The 12,642-nt window shown below is 41.2% G+C and overlaps 2 protein-coding genes across 2 annotated transcripts in view; one reads left to right on the top strand and one right to left on the bottom strand.

Moving 5' to 3' along the window:
- The window catches only part of LOC109960514 (uncharacterized), a 4,002-nt gene extending 1,012 nt beyond the window's left edge, over positions 1 to 2,990 (top strand). The window contains exons 2-5 of the mRNA XM_020600671.1: positions 4 to 62; positions 529 to 778; positions 884 to 1,430; positions 2,131 to 2,990. Of these exons, the coding sequence (XP_020456327.1) occupies positions 4 to 62; positions 529 to 778; positions 884 to 1,430; positions 2,131 to 2,539 (1,265 nt within the window). The 3' untranslated portion in view covers positions 2,540 to 2,990. The remainder of the gene's footprint in view (positions 1 to 3; positions 63 to 528; positions 779 to 883; positions 1,431 to 2,130) is intronic.
- An 820-nt stretch (positions 2,991 to 3,810) lies between these two features.
- On the bottom strand, positions 3,811 to 8,818 carry aamp (angio-associated, migratory cell protein). The gene is made up of 11 exons (XM_020600696.1): positions 8,461 to 8,818; positions 8,089 to 8,232; positions 7,887 to 8,006; positions 7,457 to 7,596; positions 6,550 to 6,694; positions 6,220 to 6,303; positions 5,950 to 6,065; positions 5,679 to 5,773; positions 5,475 to 5,565; positions 4,993 to 5,147; positions 3,811 to 4,401 (listed from the first exon to the last, which is right to left on the bottom strand). The coding sequence occupies exons 1-11, from the start codon at positions 8,549 to 8,551 to the stop codon at positions 4,326 to 4,328; spliced, it is 1,257 nt and encodes a 418-aa protein (XP_020456352.1). The 5' UTR covers positions 8,552 to 8,818; the 3' UTR covers positions 3,811 to 4,325.
- Between the last annotated feature and the right edge of the window lie 3,824 nt (positions 8,819 to 12,642).

Below are 12,642 nucleotides of genomic sequence, written 5' to 3'. Positions count from 1 at the left end.
AAGGGTTTGAAGAAGAGGATGATGGGTATTGCACTCTGCCTCCTGCTGCTTTCTTCAAAGAGGTTAGAGCAGTTTTTTTTCTGTCACAAACAGTAGATACTAAACAAAGAAAGCAAACATTTCATACAAGTCAGAGATTTTCTTTTTCTGTTGTGTGACTAGAAGTTAAAAATAAGATCAAATCAGATAATGTAAAGTAATAGGATCATTAAAACTATCTTGAATTACCCTTGTATTTAATGAGGAACCATTATGTCATGCACAAGTTTAAATGATATTCATTTTTAATAACTAATCCCCGCTCACCACCCACCCAAAGTAAAAAGGAAATCTAAGGCACAAATGGTCTGTCCACAGACATATTGCCAAAGTCAACAGAAAATCATGATGTTGAGCTCATGCGCTCATTCGGGGTGGGCAATTAAAACTATTAAATTTTTCAAAATAAAAGATGTTTTCGAGTACCAGTTTGTGACTGGAATAAAAATGTTCCTGTCTCGGCCCCTGCTTCTTTCACCTTCAATAAAGGTTTGGCCTGTCACAGTGAAGCCCAGAGGTCTGGGTCGTTCCAAGTCCCTTGCAGGAGAAACCCGACTCTGCCTCACAGCTACCTCGCTCATCTTGGTCAGAGTGGGTGTGTGCAGTGATTTGCCTTCAGTTACAATACCTCTGCTGAGCGTTCGGCGCTTCGGCCACTTGGAGGGCTTGTTCTTCTTGGAGCTAGGCAGGTCAGCACCAAATGGTCCTGGAGAGATCTGGATGGAAGCAAGAGATCAAGGTAAATGAGAACAAAGGTTGTGTTGATATTAGTAAAGCCTTATGACAGGACTGTGCCCCCCCTAAAAAAAAAAAAAAAAAAAAAAAAAACTTGTCTTCTATACAGGAAACCTCGCAATTGCCCAGAACATTCACGAGGTAGTTCGGGAGACGGTCCGGGCACTACGAGTGCTTCCTGAGTTCAGTTGGTCACCAGCCTCCAGCCACCATCAGCCTCAGGCACTTCTGGCCTCAAAACGCAGTAGACCCATATACAGAGACAAGTTGGTGAATGTGCGGCTCAACAGTTCTCCCCTGGCCCTGCCCCGCAGAAACCCTGAAATCCAGACTAGTCCAACACGGTGTTGCCTAGAGCCCTGCAAACCAGATAAAGCAGAACCTGAACCTACTCTGAGCTTCACCTCACATCTGAGCCCCATCAGATCCCAGCTGGGCTCCAGGTCTGATGCTGGCAGCTATATGGAAATGAAGATGGAGGGCTGGGAGCTGGGTGATGAGGAGGAGGGGCTGGGCTATGTGACGATGTCCCCTCAGGTCAGACACAGTTCACCTGTGCTGCCTCAGGATGACTATGTGACCATGGCGAGCCCACATAAACTCAACTGGCCAGCTCACTCTTCCCCCTCCTCTTCCTTTCAGACATCCTTCAACAGGTCAGTTTAACTTGAGCCAGTTACTATACATTTTCAATAGCTTTGTTAAGCTACAATGAATGAAATGCAACACTTGTCATATTTTTATTTAGTGTTGCAGCCCGCCCTTGACTACACCTTGAAAAGGTGTAGCAGTATACAAGAGTAAACAGGATGAATACTGAGAATTTACAGTAGTAGTTCAGCAGTTTCAGTAGTTTATGCTAGTAAAACATAGGACTACTTTTATTGGTACAATAAAATATGAGTACAAATATAAAATGCAGGGCATTTGGTGTGTTTGTGACCACAGTGCCTCTTTGTTTAGGTTTTCTCACATAAGGGTTTTAGGGACTTTTCTCACTGACAAATGACATTATCCTGCGGTGTTTGTGACTGATGCAGACAGTGACTAAATTGCCTCTTTAATGCAGTGATTGTTAGACTTGTATTAAAGCTGATATTTACTGCTGTTTAGTGTCCAACCAATGACTCAACTGAGACTTTAGTAGCTGTCTTTGTATCTAACTGGAGTTGCTGCATGAAATGCTGGTGCACTATTATGTAAGAGTGCAACAGAAAAGGTTGAGTACACTTGCTAAATAGACAGTAGTAAAAAGTAAAGCCTGACCAACACAGATTTGAATTGATGTGACAGTTATTTTGGCTACTGCCTGTGTATTGTTTTAACACTTAAACACTTTCCTTTCTTGCGTTTTAGCTGCACCTCTGACAGCTACTCACCTATACACCCATCACATCACCAGACCACTGAGCACTGTCTGCCACACTGGCTGGTGACCTCAGTGCAACAGTCAGAAACAGAAGCTGGCCAATCACAGATGAGCTTCTGCTGCTCCACTCAATCACAGGATGATGCAAGACGGGAGCAGACATCAGCTCAGTATAGACACCCAGCACATGCCAGGCCTACTTCTTCTCCTGTGGGGACTGCTGATGTGCCCAACCTTAGGATTCCGTTTGACATGAGTGGATTAGGCTGTACCAGGTCAGTCCAGGGTAGTCCAAACTCTGGTGCAAACCAGTCTAATGGTCTCCAAGCAGTAGCAGACAAGTCTGTTAGAAGATCCCAGCTGCTGTCCTGTCTGCCTTCTTGCCTGCAACCATAGGACATGTCCCGTAGTGCAGCATGAGACTGAGACAGAGTAAAACCTGATGCTGAAGGAGTATTTGAATTAAATATCTCTAACTGTTGCTAGTATTTGTTGTACTTAATTCTACTAGCATGTTGACATGTATAGAGGAACTAGAAGTTTCAAGTCTTGCATTCTGTACTAAAGTATATGTTTAAGAGAAAGTTCTTGACAATTTTAGCGTATTTCTCTGTAAAAGCACTTAGTGTCTGTTATTTTGCATATTTCATTTTTTTTTTTTCCTCATTTAAAACCTTGGGTTTTGGTATAAACCACAGAGCACTTAAATGTTCCACTGTTTGTGAAAGAATTCACAGAATAAAGTTATAAACAGTTTTTCTCTGGAGTCCCTCAGGTTCATGTAGCTAAAATAGGAATTTACATGATGTTGATGAGGCTGAATCGACTTGATATTCAACAGAGCTTAGATGTCAGTGTTGCGGAGGTACAGTGCACTGATCCACCCGTCAGCACATCACTGACATCTTGTGGCTTGAATTCAACTGTTTGCTTGTCTTTTGTTAGAAAGATGTCAACAAAATACACTAACAATACTAATAGTTTGTCACGTGTACACTGTCTGATGAAGTTACAATTAGTGTGACTGAAGTATTTAACACAGTTATGTTTGCAATGAGGTCGCTTAAGAAGATACCCTGACTTGAATACTTTTGCATGACAACACCCGCCTACTTGTTTCATTAAAATCGTAATTAGTTCAACATAATCTGATGTGAGCTGAGAAAACTGCATGATGTCTTTTCCTCATCATTTCACTCCCATCATTGGAAAACTATATAAAAAAAAGCATGATGACAAGTTGACTGATTTTGTCTAGGTTTATATGAGTGGATTTGGCACCATGTGGAACTTCTTTTATTTTTATTTTTTTTTTTGCATTTAACTGTTTGCACTCACTGTCTCCAGTCAATTTTCTAACTTGAATCACATTTAAGCTGTGGTTATGAGAAGATCACTTCTTTTAGGATGCTGTCATCTCCAGACTGACTCATCTCCTCCCATTAACCATATCTGTGAATACAGATCTTAGTTAAAATATAAGATACAGTCCAAACAAGGAAAACCACCACTTGAATTCAGAGAAATTTTACAGATGCCTCCACATGACCCACACCACGACCACTTCTGTCTGAGCAAAAACTATAAACCATTTTGTCAGATGCAGTGAAGTGTTTAAGGAGGAAGGGATGGACATTAGTCACACATAACACAAGCCTTGATTGAAAATGAGTTTTAATGGTTACTCTGAAAAACGTTTAATTATTTTGTATTTACAGTTGAATTACTTTGAAAGTTTGGTAAGATAATCTGAGAGCCGGAAGACCACACAAACACAAAAGGAAAAAATCCTCTATCACACATTTTTGAGGACTGGGCATTAGCTGTCAGAGGTGCTTTGCTGTGTTTCTAACAGAAACAGTGAACCTAAAGTAAAAGAATCACAATTTAAAGTTCTGCATAGACGAGAAGATCTGCTGTCATTCAAACCAGACCCAAACTCACTTTTCCTCTCACTTAGTTGCGTTTAAATGTGCTTAACATCTGGCAACTAAGCACAACTTAAGTCCTAAAACAGAAAAAAATTCTCTTGGATGCTACAGTAAAGCAGGTCAGATAAGATGGTAAGACCACATGAGAATATTTTAAAATCCTGAGGAGAAAGGAATCTCCAGTGCATGAGAGCGTAATGCCTCAGCAATGCAAAGTCTCTGCTATTTCTCCTGAAATATCTCCTGTCTCTTTACCGATCGGGTCTTTGAAGGCAGAAGACTTTGGCCTGGTTGTCTCCTGAGGCGGTTACTGCAAGAGATGCCTCCCTGGAGGAGACAGAGAGGAGGACAGTCAGGCAGGAAATCAGCATAATTTATGTAGTTTCAAGTTTTATAGATTATCCTTTCCAATATCGGCTTCTAGCTTCTTGACCAATTGAAAAATCAGTGGAGAAAATCTATATTTTGTGCAATTTCTTGTTACAATGTTTTTGTTAAATGTGACTCGATGTTTCTTCAAAACCTTTATATACATTTTCTATTAGCAATAAAGTATGACATTGTGCTTTAAAAACTGGCAAAGTGTCAAAAAACGTACACATGATTATATATAAAGTTAAAAAGCATCCATCTGCCTGTAGTGTTTTGGCTCATTCCAGAAACAAAATATTCCACATCACATTGTGAAGATTTATTTGCAAACTAAAGCTCTAAGCAGCCACTCTCACACTGTAACATCAACACAACTCTAGTAGATTTTGATGTTGACAAAGTAAATTAATGCTGCTAAGTGTTTAGTTTTAGGCTTGAGTTCAAACTTGCAAAGCAACAGTACTGCTGAAGTATCCCTGAGCAGGTTTCATTGCAGTGAACTGGGGCAGGAAATAATCATCTGTCCATCTCTCTCTGCATTCGCACCTGTTGATGGCGAAGTCGAGGATCTCTGCTGTGTGGCCGCAGTATTCTGACACCATGTTTCCAGAGCGAGCATCCCACAAACGCAGCGCTCCATCTAAACTGCAGGTGGACACCACAGAAGAAGACTCTTCCCACCGCAGGTGAACGATGCCGGCCTGGAGGAGCACAGATGACAGCAGCTATGAGCTTCTGACATTTCTTACTCAAAACACACCGATACATGTAGCTAATGCTCTTATCTGATTTGCAGTGTAGCTCATGTTAGTAGCTAGAAACACACTGGTTGCTTTGCTAACAAGCCTTTAGGTAAAACAGTTAAAAACATTTCTGCCTCATCTTAGAGAAGAGGACAAGGGAGTTAGCAGTATGACGACAGTATATACTTGATCTGTCACCAACAAAAATGTTTGAGAATGCATGGAGATATGAAAGGGAAATAAACTAAAGCACACACGCTCTCCCTTATTTGTGATGCTAGTTACCTCATGTTGGCACTTGTGCCTCAGGCCTTGTGTAGAGAGGTCATATATTGCCAGAGTCCCATCCAGGTACGCCACGGCTATGAGAGGTAGGCTGCAGAGACCAGAGAGAGGTGAGCCAGCCAGCCAGCTGCAGCAGAACTGTGAAACTCTTTCAGTTTATCTGAAGATAAGATTTGACAGTAGTCCAATTGTACCATAACTCACACGTTACAGAATCCCACAGATTCAACCGAGTTGGATTCTTCCTCTTCTTTTAATCCTTTTGCTTTGCCTCCCTCCACAGAGAATGTTCCAACCACCTTCACATACACAGACACAACCCAACAAACACAGACATCAGAAGCTGATAAAGACTGCTGTCTTAAAAAGAAATCAAAAACTAGAAAAGTATCTCAGTTCTAAAACTGAGATCTCCATGTGTCTGTGTGCTTTATTAAAGCACACAACATTTTTTCCTTTGTTGCATTGCACCCACCTTGCCTGTGGTGGTATTGAAAAGCTTGGCGCAGCCGTCCACTGACCCAGTCAAGACCAGAGAGCCGTCCTTGTTACATGCCAGGCAGGTCAGCGACCCCTGGTGTCCGTCTTGACCTGTCATAGGAGGTAAGAGATGTGACTGTAATGATCTGATGAGCTAGTTTGACAGATGGACTCATATGTCACCCTGGATAACACAACCTACAAAAAGTCTAAAATGCAAAGGTAACATCAGGATGAAATGACATGTTGTAGCTGCCTGACTGACCTTTAATGACATGGATAGCGTTGCCCTGCTTTAAGTCCCACACACGCACTGTCCCGTCCTCATAACCCACCACAGCCCGCTTACCTGGGGGGAATTATTAAAAATACATTTCACTTCTAAGTAAAAATTATACATATTGAAATATAAACATACTGAGAAGAAATCTGATAACTAGCCAAGCTATGCAATGCAGAGTAAAGAAAAATTATCTTTAAAAAAGTCAAATTTTCACTGGAAGCACCTTGATAAATATTGCCAAGTGGCTTTTAATTGCACCTTTAATTGCCACATTTTTTAAAATAATAAATGGCTTGTCTTCTCATCTCTTACCATCAGGCAGCACTTTGCCACTGGTGGCCTGGCATGCAGGACTCTGGAATGTTTTACAGTCTCCTGCAGGGATCTTCCACATCCACACGTTGCCATCGTCTGTTCCTGCCAGCAGCACCGGAGCGCAGGGATGCCACTCCAGCCACTGAGGAGGAAGGATGGCAGACAACCACAATGAACTGGTACGTCACACACATACACACTAATTATTTCCTTCTAATTTCCACAGCAGTTTTCTACTAGTGGCTAATGAGCAGATGTCATAATTATTATGGGTTGTGTGCTTTGCTAAAGGGCAACACAGCAGTCAAGGTTAAGCAAGGGAAGAATGTCTGATCGTTCACTTCCTCCACAAGACCTCAAACTCTCAGCCTGAGTGGTCATCCTCTCTTACAGGGGATTTCCACTAGAGGACTGTACTGAAACATGTTGAGACGATTAACACACGTCACAGGTACTACATGTGTTTCCACTACACTTTGCCTGCTTTGAAAATAAGATCTGAGAGCCAAGTATCAGCACCCCTCAGGAGGTAGTACTAAAATCAAGTACCAGGACTATGAGGGGGGAGGGGTGGTTCCAAGCAGAGCAGTTGCCAGTGATTTGTTAAATATCCGTGTCTTTGCACCTCAACCATCAGCATTACAAGCACCGTGTGTGTAAGATGGGTGCAGCCCCTCCCTCCTCAGAGACTGACAGACAATACAGTGGGAAAACAAAGCAGGGCAGTCCACTCCAACCCCGGAGGTTACGCTTGGGATGGTTAAGGGAAGTATTTGGTCTACAGCTCGTTAGGGTCCGGTAGTGGAAACAGCTTTATTTCCTCATAAATTCCTTCAGCCTCCATAAAAACTGTAAGTGCTTACAGATGTAAAAACTAAACAGTCACACAAACACATAGGCTCACCTCCAGGTCTCCGACTTCAAAACACCAGATCTCCTCTTTGGTTTCTATTTTCCAGACTTTAATCATGCCGCTCATGTCACCCGAAGCCACCAGGGAGGAGTCATGGCTGAACACAGCACATGTCACAGAGTCTTTGTGACCTGTAGAGATTGCACGCAGTTTTTAAAAACGATTACAGTGTCACACAGATCATTTTTAGCTGCAGCATGAAGTACCACAAAGCGCTAATGGCTACAGCGAAACACCAAGGAAAAGAAAACTTAAAAGCATCAGTTTCATACAGACAGTGTTTTATTTGGCAGGCATGGTGTGGATGGTTCTGACCCGAGTATATAAACTGACTTTCAGTATAAAAACTGCAGAGTTCAAAATTAAATGATCCAAACCCACTTTGTGTAAACACAATCTTCAGTGTGCCTTTCACACTGACCTGTGCACTCCAACAGAACTTCCCCGTCGCTCAACCTCCAGACATAGGCCTTATCATCCTCTCCTCCTGTCACAGCCAAGCTGTTTGTCACAGGATCCAAACTCACGCAAAACACAGAGCCTGGAGGAAGATAGGTCAAAATCCATCTTTAAAAGACTGGAGTTGACTGATAGTAGCACACCAGCCCAAGGCAGGACTTTACCACTGTGTTTGGAAAAGGTGACATCGCTGTCATCTTGCACGGGCTCAGCTTCCATCTCGTCTTCAGTCTCCCAGCCCTCATTGTCATCATCTGCATTTCCGGGATCTTCAAAGTCAACATCCCCCAAGTCATCAGCCAAATCATCTGTTAGTGATAGGAAAATAATGTTAATGAAAATAAAACGTAATGATTATAGGGGCCCTTCGGCTGGAAAAGGCCCCAACAAATCCTCAGCTACGCCCCTGAAAAGTGTCATTTGATCTTCGGTCAAACGCCAGGCACTCAAAACAAATAACAAATAACAAACACAGCATCCTACAGTGGCTGTCACAGGTCGACATTGCCAAACTATGTAAACTATTCCCTACTCACCAGGACCCGGCTCCGTGTCGTTCAGATCAATGACTTCAATAATTTCCTCATCTCCGTGGAGCTCAATAGCATTTTCCTCAGTGTTATCCATGCTGCTAGCAGGCTAAAAGCGAGCCAATAAACAGAAAAGAAACCGTGCGAGTAAAGCTAGCTAGCCCAACCTTAGGCTACCGCGCTTTCAACTACTAGCAGAATCGCAACGTGAGTAAAAGTTCCACTTTAGCTGGAAAATCGGTACATTTAATGTTGCATGAATTTGAATACAAAGTAGTGAAATATTAAACCAACTGCCTCCCCATGTTTTCTTCACATGTCACAGTGACGGGACAGATCGACGCATAATGATGACGAAAGAAAACTGTTCCCACTTTTGTGTCCACAAGATGGCGACGTTATACAACAGTCAAGGGCTCAGAAACTAAAATACTGTATGAGCAGTTTGTGAGACCAGTTGGAGCTGTTACAAAGATCCATCAACCCCTTGCTGTGTTATTTCTCCTTATATACACGAACAGTAAACACTAAACTAATCTATTTTGGGTCTGCAACTACTACTCAGTGGTGGAATATGTACCGAGTGTTTCTGCTTAAGTAAAAGTAGCAATATCACAGTGGCAGTCAGCTTTATTCAGTATAGAAATTCTCTGCTGAAAGAAAAAGCCCTGCATTCAAAGCACTACTTAAATAACAGTACAACTATTAGCATCAAGCAAACAAAAAGTAAAAGTAGTAATTCAAAACAGTTCATTTCAGAATGATATATATTATAAAAATAGCCTATAATGTGTGATGCAATAGTGTGTAAGCATCACTAAAGTTTCATTTTATAACCTTGTCTACTGACGGGTACACTAGCTTAATCGAAAATAATGCACAATATATTTAGGCTACCTGATTATATTTTGTATTGGGGCCCTTGTGCAAATTATAAAGTAATAGGTGAGTCTGCACTCCAGGTCTGCTGAGTCCTCCCTATGCAGAATGAGATTGAAAACCTTTGTTTCCAAACTAAAAATAAGAGCCATATTTGACAGTCCACACACAGTTGCTCACATTAATATATATTCATAAGACTGCAGTAGATCACATGGATAACATTATAAGCAAAGCAGTTCTCCATTTTAAAAGTGCCTCTCCTTTCTTCCTTAATCCCTCCAACAAAAGTTCCCTGGTTAGAAATATTTTATGAACACTTAAACTGTTTGTCTATTTCAGGTTTTTGGTCGTTTTTTTTTTATGTCTGTTGGTATACGCTGCTGGCAGGCCTCATAGACTGCATGCCCAAGTAGTTTTACTGGCTGCCTGGGCCCTCCATTTTGAGCATTCCCTGGAAAAAAACAACCCACTCACGATGTGGTGAGATATTGGAAACACCAGGGTGTATGTTATTTGGGCTTTTCAAATCTGCAGTGAGTGAGAGATTTATAAAATCCACATTTGGTTATGAGTAATGCTGGAAGAGGCTGCTGAACTTTCACTCTGATAAGTCGATGACATTACTTGTGACACTGGTTACAGAGTTTTATTTCATCAGTTCATTATTTTTTCTGGCCAGCAAAGGACTTCATTCAGCTCCCATTCACATAACATTGTCAGATTCATTTGGGCATATGACTCGTGTTTTGGGCCATTTTTACTACAGTCGTTAGCAGCTGATTTTGAAGGATGATACAAATACTGATCCTATATTTTCTCATATAATTACATTAATGATTTTCATACCAAAACATGGCAAGGAGCCACTGTTTACTCCAGAAAGAGCATTTGAAACAGCACTTAGACCATCATGAGACACTAAAAATGTCCATAAAAACCCAGACTTAGGATTTTTTTCAGGCTTAGCAACTCCTCAAGGCAGAGTGGTTAATAAAATGTCTGCAAAAATAAAAATAATAACTGCCTGGTCACATTAAAGACTGACAACATGACTGAATAAAGTATGGAAAGGTAGTTTAATCCTGGTCAGTCGTATATAGTCTCTGGTAACAGAGCTCATCAGGGACCTTTTTTCTGCATTTACTTTTACACATTTTTTTGATAATACTCCTGCACTTTAGCTTAAGTAGAATTTTGAATGCAGGAGTTTTTTGTAATGGGGCATTGTTATATTGTTATGTGAGAGAATAGCATACACTTTTTACCACTAAACTTCACTCAGATTTTAGTGAAATGAAGGCTTGACTTTAACCAGAGACTTTACTTGCAACTGTAAAAAAAAGTGTTTCCAGGGTCAAGAAAACTATTTGCCTAAAGTTAAAGGCGATAAGACTTGTGCTTTTGTGTGTAGAAGCAGACTGTTTAGCACTGGTGGAGGTTTTATTGAGTCCTTCAGAGTTTGGTTTTGTCTTTTGAATCTGTCTATTTATATCCAGACAGCCTGGAACAGTACATTGAGTGGGCTTCTCTCTGCTGCCATCAGAACAGCAGAGACCAGGAGCGACCAATCATAACAGAATTTCTCGGTTTATCACTTCTGCAAGCTGGTTTATGCCGGAAAAGCGGAGCCTGGGGTGATGTTAGCTTATAGGCACACACATGAAAACACACTCTGTCTGACCAGAACATGGAGGCATACAGTATTCCTCTGCTTAGTGGGTGTCTGTACGCATGTACATACACAACCACAAACAGTATCAGTAATAAGGCCTGGGAGCTGTTGCTGTGTGAAAGGTAATTACTCCATGCAGCTCAGTGAGGCTTTGATGGAAAGTTTTAGACTAACTGGCTTGACTGTGAGAAGCCTTGACTTCTTTTTTAACAAGAACTCTTTATGCCTCTTTTTTTTTGCTCTTTTCTCTCTTAACTGCTCTAGTTTCATGATATCCTAGAAAGATTTTGTCACTTTTAAAAAAATAAAAACAAGCTAACATATAAGAAAGGACTTAATTCACCTAATTCCTTCAATTTATGTTGGAGGTTGTTAATGCACAGTCCCATCACATGCTGTCAAATGCACAGTGTTTTCTTTCTTCCTGGCAAAGCAGAGCTTCTTTGTGATGCTGAGGTCTGCCTACTTTGTCTGCATGTTGTGTCTGACTCAAGTGGGACTGTGTTTGGTGAGATGACAGTTTCCCTTCTCAAACCACTAACAGCCAGTTGTGTGTGTATTGCAAGTGGCCTGGTCCACAGCCTGTGTGTGATGTGTCTGCTGTGGTAGCAGAGCGGTAGTTTGCGCAGGCCCTGCACACTCGCCTGTTGACTTTTTAGCCTGATGCTGCTCCTCTTTCAGCCACTGGCCAAAAACATGGTGTATTTTTGGATCACCATTACTTGGGATCTGTGTTTTTATCCAGAGCCATGTACAGTACTTTGGTGCAAATGCTTTTGAGGACAAATATGAGAATTCATAGCTACCCACAGTGGATATAAAGATGAAGCAGGAGAAGGTAACGGCTACTACCTTGGATGCAAAATAGTTAAACTAACATAATCAGTGATTTGGCAACCTGAGTGTGATGTTTGCTGAATTGCAAATGTGCTGCTCTAGGCAATATAAGACAATCTAATCCCTGCTTTGACATCACTGCTAAGGATGCCTACTCACATACTGTATACACACATTTGAGTGTTTTATGCATGTCTGCATCAGCAAACGCACATGTAAATCAAAAAGACTAAAGTGCAGATGTCTAAGTGCAATTTACAAAGTACAAATTGTGTGCTGCAAGAATATGATGAGAACATAAGTTGTTCAGCAATTTGCAACTTATCCTTAAAGAAACACAACATACTGTAAATCTTCCCATTAATACATCTTACATAGCCTTTTGTTGGTTTTGGTTGGCTTAGGTCTTCACAGACTTTAATTAAATCATATTCCAATCTAGAAACAACATGTTTAAATTCTTTAAGCGGTTGAAAATGAATATGGTGTCAAGCATGTAAACAGAAGGATGATAAAGGTAGCCCGTGCTATCTCCGATGTATAAATTGTGTTTAATATACATACAGATAAAAAAGGCCTGCAGCTCTGAGGATTTAGCCCTAAAAAGATAACTCAAGCACAACAACATCAGAGATGTCTCCAAGACTGACTGGCTTATGTAACTGATGCTCCCTAGCTCATCCACAGAAATTATAATCCTCTGTTGCTATGGATATGGCTGTCCCAACAGGCCTCCCTTGTACTCCCAGAGAGGAGCAACCTTGGTTAATAAATGCAAGTTGTAGTCAAGCAGCACA

This window comes from Monopterus albus, unplaced genomic scaffold, assembly GCF_001952655.1.
Source record: "Monopterus albus unplaced genomic scaffold, M_albus_1.0 scaffold48.1, whole genome shotgun sequence".
Classification (NCBI taxonomy): domain Eukaryota; kingdom Metazoa; phylum Chordata; class Actinopteri; order Synbranchiformes; family Synbranchidae; genus Monopterus; species Monopterus albus.
The sequence above is the reverse complement of the archived record's forward strand: the minus strand, read 5'-3'. Positions and strand labels throughout refer to the sequence as shown.